The sequence below is a fragment of the Salvelinus namaycush genome, chromosome 38 (genome assembly GCF_016432855.1).
Source record: "Salvelinus namaycush isolate Seneca chromosome 38, SaNama_1.0, whole genome shotgun sequence".
Taxonomy (NCBI): Eukaryota; Metazoa; Chordata; class Actinopteri; order Salmoniformes; family Salmonidae; genus Salvelinus; species Salvelinus namaycush.
Window position 1 is genome coordinate 17,173,825 of NC_052344.1, and position 14,759 is coordinate 17,188,583.

The window sequence follows — 14,759 nt, forward strand, 5'->3', positions numbered from 1 at the left end:
TCATACCTGTGTCACTGGAAACACTGGGCAATGTACCACACCAGTACTAACACCCCCCTGTGTTAATCTACGGTACATGACACTACTGTAGTAAAGTGTTATGATGCACACACCTTTTTATGTGCCAGACAGCAGTGTCTGTCTATAGTAAATCTAAATAGAGATCATTATCCTGTTTCCAACCTTTGACCCCGTACACAGTGGCTGGTGAGGAATCTCTGGTTTCATTAGTCCTTTCCCTGTATAGGAGGCAGTTGCCCATGTGGCTGGATAGAAGATACATCTCCAATACTCCCACTCTCCAGCAGTGAGAGGATCAATACAGACCAGGAACCTGAATAGACGTACAATAGAGGGATCCCCCTCCTAACCAAACACAGTCAGACTATTGATTGGGTTAGAAGTCTATTCATGTCACACATTGTATGCCTACGATTTTTAGTTCATGCTTTTGGTTTGGTTTTCCAGATATAGTCCTCCTTTAAACCCACACATGAACGACAAAACAGGGGGGTTCCCTCATGTGCAAGTTTCCTCTCCTTTCAACTGGGGATGTATGTGTCTACTGTGTCAGTGCCAAATGACAAATGCGTTCTCTATAGGCGAGCTTTGAGTTGTCATGACAAATAACTTTCCCACCCTTACAGATGATCAATAGAAGGTATTATGATGATGACGACTGTGTTCTATTTGGTGTCGATTCTCCAGTTTTCCAGGAAGTGGACCGCCTTGCATCTTGATGCTCTCCTCCAGTGCATGCTATTGAACTGCCTGCTGAATTTACATTGACATTTTCAGCCTGGTCAATATCGTGATCGTTCATTGGTTCATTGCTGATGTGTTGTGTATGTGTGATGTGTTGGGTAATGTTTGGCATTTGGCTGGTTTGTTCCTGTGAAGAATGTGAACCAATGCATTGCAGGTGTCTTGCCCCAAGTGCATTATCTTTCGTCTGCCTGCACGCGATGCTGTAAAAAGCTGCATCAACCAAAGAGAAGAAGAAAGTGGCTGTTCTTTTGCTAACCAATACTACTCTTTGACTTGTCATTCTACTGTTCTAATGTCAGTCTTTGGAAAAGCTCTTGTCACCTGTCTACTTGAGAGCCTGTTTCTATTTTGCTGTGTGTGTGTGTGTGTGTGTGTGGGTGCCTGCATCCATGTGTGTGTGTGTGTGTGTGTGTTTGAATATGTGTCCGTGCATGTATGGGCAGTGTGTGTGTGTGTGTGTGTGTGTTTGTGCATTCGTGTGTGTTTTGGGGGCAAGGTGGTGGTAAGGGGGTGCTGTTAACTCATTAACAATTGTGCACTTTTTGTCTCCCGTCACTTTCTCTTCCTCTCTCTCTCTCCTTGTACTCTTCCTCCCTCCCTCTCATCCTGTGACTAAAGAAGCGGGTAAGTTGTGACAGTGTGACACCTGGACATCTCCATTGTCAGCGCTGTGCCGTCTGTCCACCCCTGTCCATCCATCTGTCCCCCTCCCAATGGCCGGTGCCAAAGCTGACGTTACTCTGACCCTCTATGGCTGTTAATGACCCCTTGCTTTCTAGCTATCTTTCTTCCTTTCGATCTTTCTATCTTTTCATTTACCGTATAAAATGTTTCTCCCTCACAGTGCAGTGGCGGCTGCATCCATGGCTGGACAAAGAATGTGTGCCGTCACCCGTTAATGGGGTTGATTTTTATACTTGGAATGTCCAACACCTTCCTCCTTCCTTGTGCGTGTTTCTATATCTGTGACTGTGAGATATAACCGGTTCTGATACCGGGTTATGGGGCGTCATATCTTGTTGTTTTATTTTCTTTGTCATAACTGTTTCCTTCCTTTCCCAGCTATGTTCAGTGGATGTATACCTCATCCATAACAACCTGACATGAACGTATCTATCTAAATGCCTGTTGTATTGATACGACATTGAATGGAAACAATTGATTATTGATTAATATCAATGGACACATCTCCTATGTTGTGTGTCAGTCCATTCAGTCTTTGTATGGTGTATTCAAGTGCCCTTTCTCTGCACTGAGGCCTTCAACTCTGACCAAGTCACATACATAATGTGTCACGTGCCTTTTCTCCATATGCCTCATGTTGGCCACTATGTCTCCAGATGGAAGACATTTTAGCTGCACTCAGGAACTAGTTTCTGCCTTCGAACTCTCATGTATTATTCTGTTCACTGAATAGAATTGTATCTTCAGAAGTCTGTTTTTATGTGTGTAGCATGTTGTGTGAGTTATGTATTTATCAGCTCAACAGGCCCTCTCTATATTCAGACTCTTAGACCAGTCAGACACTATCAACTGTCTTCAGGAAGTAACGTTCCACAGTTAGGTATCTCTCTAGCGTAGCCTCTCTGGTTCTTTTCTACGCCATAGGCCTCCCATCCATCTGCTCCCCAACTCCATTAGTTAACAGTGTGCACACAGCAATAAAGATGAGACAACCACACACATACCCCAAACACACATTTATATAGACTTTTCACAGAGTTGGTGTCGCAGGAATCAGCATATTACAAATTGCCTGGTACATGACTGAGTAAAGAGAACCTCCTCTCCTCTGCTCTCCCTAGATAAGGTGCAATTTACTCTGAGCTGAGTATGGCGGCGGGAGTGCTTAGCACTGCTTTCAAAGTGGTGCTCAGCATAAATAACACATTTCTCTATTTCACTCGGGCCATCTTAGTTTACCTATTGAACACTTCCACCGCCACACAAAAATGCAGTATTCCATCAAAGAATGTGAATAAAGACACCAAACACGATTTAAAGATGGCCAGAAAGAATACATTCAGCAAGACTCTCAAAAGGATATCGCAGTCAGCAGAAAAAGCCCAGTCTCTCTGTAGTTAGTATTTCAGCAGTAGTAACACATTCCCAGCTGCAGCACAGAGGCAAGTGGAGATTGGTGGTTCTTCAGATTAACAACTCAAAGTCAGGCTTCAGTCACCAGCCCAGCAGCCCTAGCTGTCCCTCCCTTCAAGGTGTGTCTGGACCAGATGGTGAGAGAGAGAGGGGCAGAGAGAGAGAGAGGGGCAGAGAGAGAGAGAGGGGTAGAGAGAGAGAGAGAGGGGTAGAGAGAGAGAGAGAGAGGCAGAGAGAGAGAGAGAGAGAGAGAGAGAGAGAGAGAGAGAGAGAGAGAGAGAGAGAGAGAGAGAGAGAGAGAGAGGGGGGGGGGGGAGAGAGAGAAACTCATTTTACATGCAGTGTGTGTATGGAGAGATTGATGTACTGTATGATAAGACCGTGCCCTTTCAGAAAGCTCTGGCCTGTGAGAGATAAAGTGTGTGGCACTGTACAGTGAACACATACACAAAATCTCGGTGTAATACTAGTGCCTTGTGTGAGGGGGTGTGAGTGTCTCAGTATATGTGTGTGTGCAGTGCATTAATCCCATGTCTCTGCTCCCGCCCTCAGGCACGAGCTGTTGGAAGAGGCGAGGAGGAAAGGCTTACCTTTCGCCCAATGGGACGGCCCCACAGTGGTGGCCTGGCTGGAGGTAGGCACTCCTCTACTCTGGCCTGGAGCCATTCTCAATCCTCCCGCCTCTGGGATAGATTCACAAGGTCTGTGCCAGACTCCCACTCTGTGAAGAAGATAATATTCTCCACCCCGGTGAGGTGGTCTATTCCTCCTTGACTCCCCAGTCTGCACACTCAGCATTCACCTGAGATACGACACCCATTATCCTCTAACCTCTGACCGTTGATGATGTTTCACATTTCAAATCAATTACCCGATGCCTTTCCACAGCCTAATTGTCACCCTTTCTAATACGGCTCTTCGAAATGCAGACCAGATGCTTTCCTTTAATCAAAACATGACTGGTAAAGGATGTGGAACGACACAGTGCTGTTACATAATCGTTGGATGTATTGTATTGTAATTACGACCCGGGGAACTCCAATGCCGTAGTCAGCATGTTACCGAGAGTTATTATAAAATGATTATGCCTTCGGCTGACATTACTCTTTGTGCTTTATTATATTAAGTCTATTATCTAATCCAGTGTTTCCCCAACTCCAGTCCTCCAGTACCCCCAACAGTACTCATTTTTATTGTAGCCCTGGACAAGCACACCTGATACAACTGGTCAACTGATCATCAAGCCCTCAATGAGTTGAATGAGGTGTGTTTGTCCCAGGCTATAACAGCAATGTGTGATGTTGGAGGACTGGAGTTGGGAAACACTCTGGTGTTGGGCCTATGGCAGTGGATTGAATCTGGATCTCACTGATATTATAGGAGACAGTGTCCCATATTTTGATGTCACCTTGGTGGGAGCCTCAGAGGCCTGTTGGTAAAGGTCTACTCTGTGATTTACTATGCCACTTTCTCCCCAGCACACCATTTCCCTGTTAAATCAATTCCAAATGGGTTTGAGTGTAATTGCTTGACAATACACCTCATAAAGGCCATAGTGATGTTGTTTAATATTAACATGGGTATTCATTAAGTAAATGAAGGCGTTGCCTATCAATGAATCATCACAGTTTATTTTCTGTCTTCATTGAAATATCCTATGTCTGTATTCAGTTTTTCCTCATTTAATCATGACAGAACATGCTTGACATACAAGGTGAACATTTCAACCATGACTGCCCCCTACTGTTTCTCAGTAGATCTTTATTAAAACAAGGAAGCGCTACACAACTTGTCTACCATAAGTAAGGATGGTAGACAAGTTCTCCCACCACATCACCTATCATTTGTAAAAACAAGCTCACTCGCTACTTTACATGAAACCACAAATGGTCTTCCTCCTGTTTCAGTTGTGGCTGGGGATGCCCGCCTGGTACGTGGCGGCATGTCGTGCCAACGTGAAGAGCGGTGCCATCATGTCTGCCCTGTCGGACACAGAGATCCAGAGGGAGATTGGCATCAGTAACCCCCTGCACCGCCTCAAACTACGCCTGGCCATCCAGGAGATGGTCTCCCTCACCAGTCCATCTGCTCCGCCAACCTCCAGAACCGTGAGTTGACACACACACACACACACACACATGCACCCATGCATGTAACTGCCGTCAGTGTGTTAGCTTAGCATATAGCGCTGCCTCCCTGAACCTGCCTCTGACTGGGCTTTAACCAGGCTTCTCTATCACACCATCACACATGACCTATTCGATAGCTCCACCGGCGACATTTTGAGTGAGCTTACGGCACGTTCTTAGCTCCGATACACACATGCATACATACACACAGATGGTATAGTCTTCAAGGGTAGAGACACTCAAGAAGCTATTTCTGCTAGTTTGCATTGTAACGCCTGCACGGTCAGAGAACCTGACTTGTGTAGTATCTCTATCATTTGTGTTGGTAACTGAATGTTGGAGAGAATGGGAGGAAACCGGTTAAGGCTGGTTTATCACTCAGTAGTGTCAGTCAGCTCATGCACTTAATTCAGCTCTGCAGCATTTACTCTAATTTACCACAACAACAGCTATTTTATACCTCAGTCTGTTTCACAGCTCCGAGTTGTCATGGTGATTTCATGTAACCTCTGAGGAACCTGCTGAGCTTAATGCTACAAACTGTTTATTCTATGTATCTTTATCCATCAAATTTCAATCAAATTTATTTATAAAGCCCTTCTTACATCAGCTGATGTCACAAAGTGCTGTACCGAAACCCAGCCTAAAACCCCAAACAGCAAGCAATGCAGGTAAAGAAGTACAGTGGCTAGGAAAAACTCCCTAGAATGTCCGGAACCTAGGAAGAAACCTAGAGAGGAACCAGGCTATGAGGGGTGGCCAGTCTTCTTCTGGCTGTGCTGGGTGGAGATTATAACAGAACATGGCCAAGATGTTCATAGATGACCAGCAGGGTTTTCACACTCTCCCTCTCTCTCTCACACACACACACACACACACACACACACACACACACACACACACACACACACACACACACACACACACACACACACACTCACACACACACACACACACACACACACACACACACACACACACACACACACACACACACTCACACTCACACACACACTCACACACACACACACGGAGCAGGGAACTTTGGGAATATGACTCTATAGACCCCCCTCTGCCCTGGTGCCTCCTGCTGTGACTGGTGGTCAGTTCACTGCCCCTCTGAAACAAACGACCACTTTAAGTTTACACTCCGGATTAATCAACCCTGACAAGCAGAACACTGACGGGAGAAAGGTGGGACTTCTGCTCCATACCAGACTTCTGCTTCTGGTTATTCTGCTGCCTTTAAGCTCACAGACAGTGACGTCTGATTCACCCTATGGGGCCGCCCAGAACCGTACTGTGCTGCCCAGTACAGCTGGGCTTGGCTCAGCTCTATAGTGTGAAACAGGCATGCGTGAGCAGCCCTTTAGTACGGTGTCTTTAATAGAGATTGTCATCCCCTCAAGTGTTCTTATCTAGGTCATGACAGCTTGATCCAGTGGGGCTGCAAAGCACAGCAATCATGGCTGCTAAAATTAGAATCAACAACAGATTAGAATGGGTTGGAATGGGGTTTAACGGTGTGGTACACTGAGGTATATCAAACTAGACTGAGTCTGTTAGAAAGGGGTTTAACAGTGTGGTACACTGAGGTATATCAAACTAGACTGAGTCTGTTAGAAAGGGGTTTAACAGTGTGGAACACTGAGGTATATCAAACTAGACTGAGTGTGTTAGAAAGGGGTTTAACAGTATGGAACACTGAGGTTTATCAAACTAGACTGAGTCTGTTAGAAAGGGGTTTAACAGTGTGGTACACTGAGGTATATCAAACTAGACTGAGTCTGTTAGAAAGGGGTTTAACAGTGTGGTACACTGAGGTATATCAAACTAGACTGAGTCTGTTAGAAAGGGGTTTAACAGTGTGGTACACTGAGGTATATCAAACTAGACTGAGTCTGTTAGAAAGGGGTTTAACAGTGTGGTACACTGAGGTATATCAAACTAGACTGAGTCTGTTAGAAAGGGGTTTAACAGTGTGGAACACTGAGGTATATCAAACTAGACTGAGTCTGTTAGAAAGGGGTTTAACAGTGTGGAACACTGAGGTATATCAAACTAGACTGAGTCTGTTAGAAAGGGGTTTAACAGTGTGGTACACTGAGGTATATCAAACTAGACTGAGTCTGTTAGAAAGGGGTTTAACAGTGTGGTACACTGAGGTATATCATACTAGACTGAGTCTGTTAGAAAGGGGTTTAACAGTGTGGTACACTGAGGTATATCAAACTAGACTGAGGTGGATATGTTTGTATTTGTGTCTGTTTGCTCCAAACCCCTGTACTAATCCACTACTACACTAGCTTATGGTGAGCCAGTCTTGTCATGCATGGTAAATGTGTTCCTTTGGCCCGTGTGTGTTGCACCTGTGTAGGTGGGCTGCTCCTGTGTTATGTGCTGTTTTTGTTTATCCAAAGTCAGAAGTTGACCCTACAGGATCAGATAGTATTTCACCCCTTTAATGGATGAGGTTATGATGGGGGTAGAGTAATCTGATCCTAGATCTGTGGTTAAGGACAACTTCTACCTCAATCAGTTTTGTGTCTGTGTTTGTTTGTGTACTGTGCGTGCCCTTTGACCCCAGAGGGGCGGGCCTGCTCATCATCTGACCATGATGCTATAACACTATTGGCTTACAGTGGTGCTGCTCTTCTTCTTTAATACTGCTTGCCCCTCCTGGTGGACTACTACTGCTGTCTTCTCTTGGGCACCGCACTCCTAGCCGTCAGGCAATGTATGGGTGACCCACGAGGAAATGGAGACCCTCGCAGCACCCTCCTCGAAAACGGTTAGTCCTTCCTCTCCTTTTACCTCTTCTCTCACTCACTTCTCTCTTTTCTTGCTTTCACTGCAGTGTTGAGACCTGTCCATGGCTGCTTTACTGAGGCCTGTACTGAGGACGGCAGGTAGCCTAGCATTTAGAGCATTGGGACAGTAACCAAAAGGTCACTGGTTTGAATACCTGAGCAGACAAGGTGAAAAATCTGTCATTGTGCCCTTGTGTAAGGCACTTCACCCCGATTTTCTCCAGGGGTGCGTACTACTATGGCTGAGACTGTAAAACAACACATTTCACTGCACCTATCTGGTGTATGTGACAATTAAAAAAATTCCCCCTATATGATTTGGAGGTTAGGGAGATTGAATAACAGTAGGTTTGTTGATAATGTGGTTAGACTGCATCACATCACATCCATTCTCAGTTCTCCCTTTCATTATAGTGGGTAAAGAAGGCTTTTTAATTGGAATGACTGGTGCACTGCCCTATATTTACCAGTATGTGTTGGTGTTACTGCTATGGTTCAGGGAGCTGCATTGCCCTTGGGTACCATACTGTAGTTACCCTATATTACCTGTGTTTATGGTACGTTTCAGCCAGATGTTGATTAGATACAGCACATGTCAAGACATAATGCTATTTTTTCCCATTAGCAATGTCATCCTTTTAAACCTGACAGTGATCAGCTGATTGTACATAGGAGTCACCGTACAATACCGGTGTAAGAAGCTACATCAAATCAGATACAGGTCTGCAAACGGATACAGTATGTTCCAAACATGTTAATTTAAAACCAATTGGTTCTGTCTCAAGATTGAAGCTTGCAGGATTATTAGTCACTGCAGGTGTCAGTCATGTCAATCCCTAGGACACAGACAGCTATGTACTATACTGTACATGTAATAATGGATCTCTTTGAGCTTGAACATAAAGGTTATTCTTTGTTCCACTGTTCTCCCTGCCTCTAATACAGCCTGCATGTCAGGCACAATGAGGCTAATAGCCAACTCAGTACCATTGTACGGAGGGCGAACCACGGGGAAAAAGGCTCTCATTTGTGCCAGCCGTTTTGTGCAAGCTAGATTGGCCTAATGTGGCATCAGCGCCCGTCTCCAAATCAAATGTAATCTGGCAGCAGCTCAGCCCAGGCCAGGACTAAAGGGATAACTGTGTTACTATCCCATGGGGCCAGTTCAGTTCACACGCTAAAGAGGGGAAATCATTCTCCCTTCTCAGATTGCAGATAAATCCCACAGGCCACTTTCTCTCCCTCGAATAGTGATTTTTCATACATATTTAGATGGAGCTCTACTTTTAGATTGGAATAGTTTGTTAGGGGAATTTATGCGAGGGAGAACTTTTCTGTACGTTCTGAGGCCTTTGCTCTGACTTGAGCAAGTCAACAGCCTCTGATGCTAGAGTAGAGACTATTGGACTGTAGATGAAGTCCAGTGACCTGTTGCTATTATGTTCTCATGCATATTGCTACTGTTTCTTTTCCATGCCTGACCAATGACAGAGGTCTGGGGAGTCCGAGGAGGGGAGCTGGGCGCAGGTAAAGGATTTTTCGGTCTCTCATGGATTTCAACAGTAGAATTGTAGATTACTTAGAGTTACTCTAGTTTATTTTTTATTTTTATTTAACTAGGCACATACCAGAGTTGTCTTTGTGGCTACTTTTAAACTTCATCAAAATCATTTACAGATTAACAATGGTTTACAGTACTTAATTGTTTCCTTGTCATTATTGTCAGACTCTAGCGTATGGTGACATGAACCATGAGTGGATAGGGAATGAGTGGTTGCCCAGTCTAGGACTACCTCAGTACCGCAGCTACTTCATGGAGTGTCTGGTGGACGCCCGCATGCTGGACCACCTCACCAAGAAGGACCTCCGGGTGCATCTCAAAATGGTGGACAGCTTTCACAGGTACACCTGCCCTCCTCCTGCATGATGTAGGATTTGATCTGAAAGTTTAGTGTTTAGGCTCATTTTGTGGTAATAAGCACAAAATATTATTGTGTCTGTCTTTCTAAAAATGGCTTTTCTAATGTTCCCATGTCTGTAGGACGAGTTTGCAGTATGGTATCATGGGTCTGAAGAAGCTCAACTATGACAGGAAAGAGCTGGAGAGACGCAGAGAGCACAGCCAGCATGAAATGAGAGGTACTTAAAGGAAAATTCCACCCAAAAACTGTCTTTTGGTATTTGTTTCATTAGTCCATTGTTGATATAGTTGCAAAATGTTTTGTTGTCAGCAATCAAGTTTTCAAGATACGTAACTTTCAAAACACAGAAATCATCACTGTATTATGCATTTAGTATCATCCTGCAAAACGCAGGATCATATGATGCAAAATCCATCATATGGGGATGATTTCTGTGTTTTTAAAGTTATACACAGTATCTTGAAAACTTGATTAGGGACAAGCATAACATTTTGGGTCTATATCAACAATGGACTAATGAAACAAATACCAAAATATTATTTTTGGGTGGACTTTTTTCTTTAAAGACTGCTCAAGGAACGATAATGAAGACCTTTAAGCTAAAATATATCTAGTAGTGTCTAATTACAATCTCGTTAGTAATCTGCTAAGGCAAATAATACTTGTGGAAGCGCACTTAGTTTACGGTATGTATTGCATTCTATTGTGAAATATAGCCAAGCAGTGTCTACCTGTCATAGAGCTAGGAGGTGATGGTCAGTAAGGACCAATCTAGCAGAGCCCAGAGGTTTTCTTCATCATGTAACCAGACATTGAAAAATGTTGTGTCTGTGGCCGAACACCCATGTTGTGTTTACTGTGATACCATGTCTGTGTGCCCCAGACGTGCTGGTGTGGAGCAACGAGCGGGTGATTCGCTGGGTCCAGAGCATCGGTCTAAAGGACTATGCCAACATCCTGCTGGAGAGCGGCGTGCACGGGGCCCTGGTCGCCCTCGACGACAACTTTGACCACACCAGCCTGGCGCTGCTCATCCAGATCCCCAACCAAAGCACTCAGGTCAGATCCCTCTGCCCCCCATCACGCTATAGCATAGTTACGCCACAAGAGGGCGATGCATAATATACTAGCACAACCACACCATAAGAGGAAGACATTAACGTCTTCATTCCAAGAGTCCGTAGTCTTGTCTCTCAGAACTAAAAGCAAGTGAATTATGATGTTAAATTAAACAGTGTTTTTAATTTTTTTGATTTTCACGACAGAATAAATGATTTAGATGATCGTCATTAGAGGTACACTTCAAACATCTTTTCATTTCTCAGTCTTTATATCTCAAACAGGTCTAATAATACCCTGAGTGCCAGACCAGTAGGTAAACAGAGAGCTGTTTAGTCATGCTAGCTTGGTATCAAAATGACTGAAAGCATCTGGAGCCCCAAATAAAGAGACCTACAACTTCCATTTCAAATGTACCTAATAAGACCTATTTCCCCTTCCTCTCCCCAGGCACGTCAGATTCTAGAGAGGGAATATAATAACCTGCTAGCCCTGGGCACTGAGAGACGACTGGACGAGGTGAGTGACTCCTGTCACCCGGACAGCTAGCCCCGCTGTTACCATGGGTGATGGGCCATGGCAGACAGACACACACACCTGGGTTTGTTGTCAATCATTACTCTGTTTTCCACCATCTCAGACCTGTCCTCAGTTTCCACTTCCCACCCGATCCACCCATCACTCATTTGTTTCTCATATTGTCTTAGAGTTGGTTTGAGTTATAAACATAAATATAAGGTCTTGGGAAATTAGTCATATTTGTTAGCTACTATAAACACTACTGTATATGCAGACACAAGCTGTTCTCAGACCAGCTTATCTCTACACTCAATCCCTAACCTGTCCCTGTCTCTGTCTGTGGATCTGTCCGTCAGTATGAAGATAATGACCTCCGGGGGCCATCGTGGAGGAGGCAGTTCCCCCCGAGGGACGTCCACGGGATCAGTATGATGCCCGGCTCGGCAGAGACCCTCCCCGCTGGCTTCCGCGTCACCACCGGCTCACACTCCCGTAGGCTACCCCCCGAAGGTGAGCTCCCCCACAGACCCCCTGCATGGCCAAGACCCCCACAAAGTAGATCTAACAATTAAACTAGCGCCTCCAGTTTAGGGCACTTAGCATGGATGAATGTAAATTGCTAAAAATGCCAAATTGGATGGTAAAATTGCACTCATCAAACACTTATAAAAATGGCTAGCTGCCACAAAATGTATTTGATTAAGATTGTACCTGGGTGCATTTCATTTCTGTGTTAGAGTTTGGGGGGGGGGGGGGGGGTCCTCTTGCCCCTCTCTTTACTTGGAGCTCTCTCCCCATCACACTCTCTCTCGTCTATCGGTGTATGGATGGAGCATGTTGCTGACTATACCTGTATTTTCTCTGCTCTGGGACTGCTGCTCTGTGTGCAGTGCTCTATGAGGCGCTGGATGACAGTCCTGACGACATGTATTTGGACTGGTTTCAAGGTCAGATATACTGGCGCTATACCATGTGGCCTGCTGTTGGCCTGTGTGCCTTTACGCCCCCCAAAACTCCCCGGTTCCTGCTGTCCACCCTACTGTACCTCCTCTCTTCTCCAACTGTCTTCTCTCTCTACCTCTACTGCTCTGTTCCTCTGTTTCGTTCTGCCCTTGATACCAACTACAAGGGTGGCCATTTGTTTGTCAAGGTTGTCAGTTTGTTATAGTAGACATATTGTGTGTCAAGTAATTGTTACTCAGGTTGCTGTTATTAGCACAGTAGTTGTTAGTTGCAGCCTCTGCTGCTGCACCCTTGAAGTTAAAGCAATGAATTCCCTATACATATGTAGGTTGAGCTATGTTAGTTCTATGTTAGTTGAGCTATGTTAGTTCTATGTTAGTTGAGCTATGTTAGTTCTATGTTAGTTGAGCTATGTTAGTTCTATGGAAGTTAAGCTATTTTAGTTGCCCTGTAAAAGGAGGTTTACATAAAATAATCATAAAGGTTTATGATGGATAAGATGGATGTTTTACAGTTGCCGGTTTGTGTCGCTCCTCGCCCTGTTGTTAAAAGAGGACGCTGGTCAAAATCTTCACGTTTTCAAGGGGATGAGAGATGTATTGAAACTTGCGTCTGTGATTGTGGCCCAGTGAGTTACAGCTGGACTGTAGTACAGCAGGCCGCATTGTGCCAGAACTCACTCCGGAATTTTGGACGCAACTTCTGATACAAGTGAGTCTATCGCTGACATCCGATTGCAGGTTTTGACCAGAGTTCTTCTCTAACACTTTGTCCCCAGTGTAATCGAGCTGCCTTCCTGTATCTGCCTCTATCTGTGGTCCCTGGTCTGTGGTGGTGATGACATTAACAGACTTGTTCCTGTACGAGGTGTGATTCACTCAAAATGGCCACGTGCACTCCTCCTCTGAGTGTGCGATGCAATGTGCCTTGGCTTTGCTAGCTGACATTTTGACTAACCTCGTTCCCGTGTGTGGTGCGTGTGTGTGCAGTGTGTTGTATCCACAGTATGGTCTACTGTACTCCTAGCCCTTATCAACTGGTTTAGAGTCCGTTTTGTTTGTCTCTCTCATTTGTTTGTCCCTCTCACAGTGGACAATGGGAGCTGATCCTGTGTCAATTGTTATGGGCATAAAGTAAGTTGGATAGCATTATCTACTGACCCTGGGCCCACTCTGGGTGTTGAAGCTAAGTGACTAACTGACGGGTCTCTGTCTCCCCCTACAGTTGGCCCCTTAGCAGTGCAGCGTCTGGACAGCTCTACAGTGAGGACCTACTCCTGCTGAGGGAGGAGAAGAGAGACTGTAAGCTGTAAGTCACACACATTATCCCTGTACAAGCTATAAGTTGCGCATACACACATGCTCACACACAAACTCTCCCTCTCTCTTACATCTGTCGTTCTGCTCAGTGAGAGCAAATGACTGTGAGAAATTGGAACGGGGTGAGAGGGTAACTTGTCTTTACAGATAACCATGTTTGCTTGGAGAGGAGAGTCCCTGCTCTAGTGCAGACATTCATGATCAGATGATAGGAGTCAAAGGCAGCAGCATGAGGCGGCCTCACTCTGTTGTCCCTCCTTTAATCTCTGTCCAGCACAGACAACTACAGCCACAGTACACATGGAGCTGTATTCCACATCAGGTAACTGATGCAAGCAGTAGAATCAGATTCTTTTTTAAACAGATAAAAATACACCTTATGGAACAGCTGGGACTGTGAAGAGACACACACAGGTAGTATAGCGGTAATATACATGTTGTATTGTAGATATGTAGTGGTGTAATACTGTTATATGATGTACTGTTTTATCTTTTTTTCATGTGTGATGTAAGTGCCTTAATGTGTTTGGACCCCAGGCAGAGTAGCTGCTGCCTTGGCAGGAACTAATGGGGATCCCTAATAAATACATGAATACCCCTGAATGCCAAGGTAGAGAGATATATGGCAGCTACGTCTCAAATGAGATGATGTTACACAATTAGTAATGTCAACAGTAATTCCCATGTGATCAAATCCATGTTTATGACAACTGCACTGTCATTGTGGATAAAGCTTCGCAGTGTAATTAAACCATACCTCCTCTCTTTCAGGTCCAGATACTGTATGTAGAGAAGGTCTTACTGTACCTTGGAGCTGCTGGACGGGTCCTCCTGCCTGGAACAAACATTCTGACGAGACGCACTGCCAAGAAGCACCCCCCTACCCACCCACCCACCAAAAAGAGAGGGGGGGGGGCAGCGAGGGGTGCCTCCTGCCAAGCCGCCCCCCTCTGCACTTACAAGTCAAGGCCCCCTGAAACCTGGGCAGCAGCTACCGGTGCTACTTTCCTTCTGTCTGTCCTGTTGTCACCGTTTCTACCTTTTACATGTACAATAACTTGTTGAAGCATAATGTACTGTGTATTTCTTCTACCAGGAGATGTGTAGGTTATCTGTAAATTAATATAAATATGAGTTTTTTTATATATACATATATATATAAATATATACACA

At 44.9% G+C, this 14,759-nt stretch overlaps 1 protein-coding gene across 5 annotated transcripts in view; it reads left to right on the forward strand.

Annotated features, from left to right (window-relative positions):
* The window catches only part of LOC120032155 (liprin-alpha-2-like), a 278,259-nt gene extending 264,709 nt beyond the window's left edge, over positions 1 to 13,550 (forward strand). For 2 of the 5 annotated variants that reach the window (XM_038978122.1, XM_038978125.1), the window contains 10 exons: positions 3,418 to 3,499; positions 4,773 to 4,973; positions 7,720 to 7,785; positions 9,296 to 9,331; positions 9,531 to 9,706; positions 9,846 to 9,943; positions 10,610 to 10,785; positions 11,236 to 11,317; positions 11,668 to 11,814; positions 13,492 to 13,550. In XM_038978122.1, coding sequence (XP_038834050.1) covers positions 3,418 to 3,499; positions 4,773 to 4,973; positions 7,720 to 7,785; positions 9,296 to 9,331; positions 9,531 to 9,706; positions 9,846 to 9,943; positions 10,610 to 10,785; positions 11,236 to 11,317; positions 11,668 to 11,814; positions 13,492 to 13,550 — 1,123 coding nt within the window. Of the gene's footprint in view, positions 1 to 3,417; positions 3,500 to 4,772; positions 4,974 to 7,719; positions 7,786 to 9,295; positions 9,347 to 9,530; positions 9,707 to 9,845; positions 9,944 to 10,609; positions 10,786 to 11,235; positions 11,318 to 11,667; positions 11,815 to 13,491 lie in introns of all 5 variants that reach the window. The other 3 variants (XM_038978121.1, XM_038978123.1, XM_038978124.1) reach the window with 3 other exon arrangements.
* The last annotated feature ends 1,209 nt before the right edge of the window (positions 13,551 to 14,759 follow it).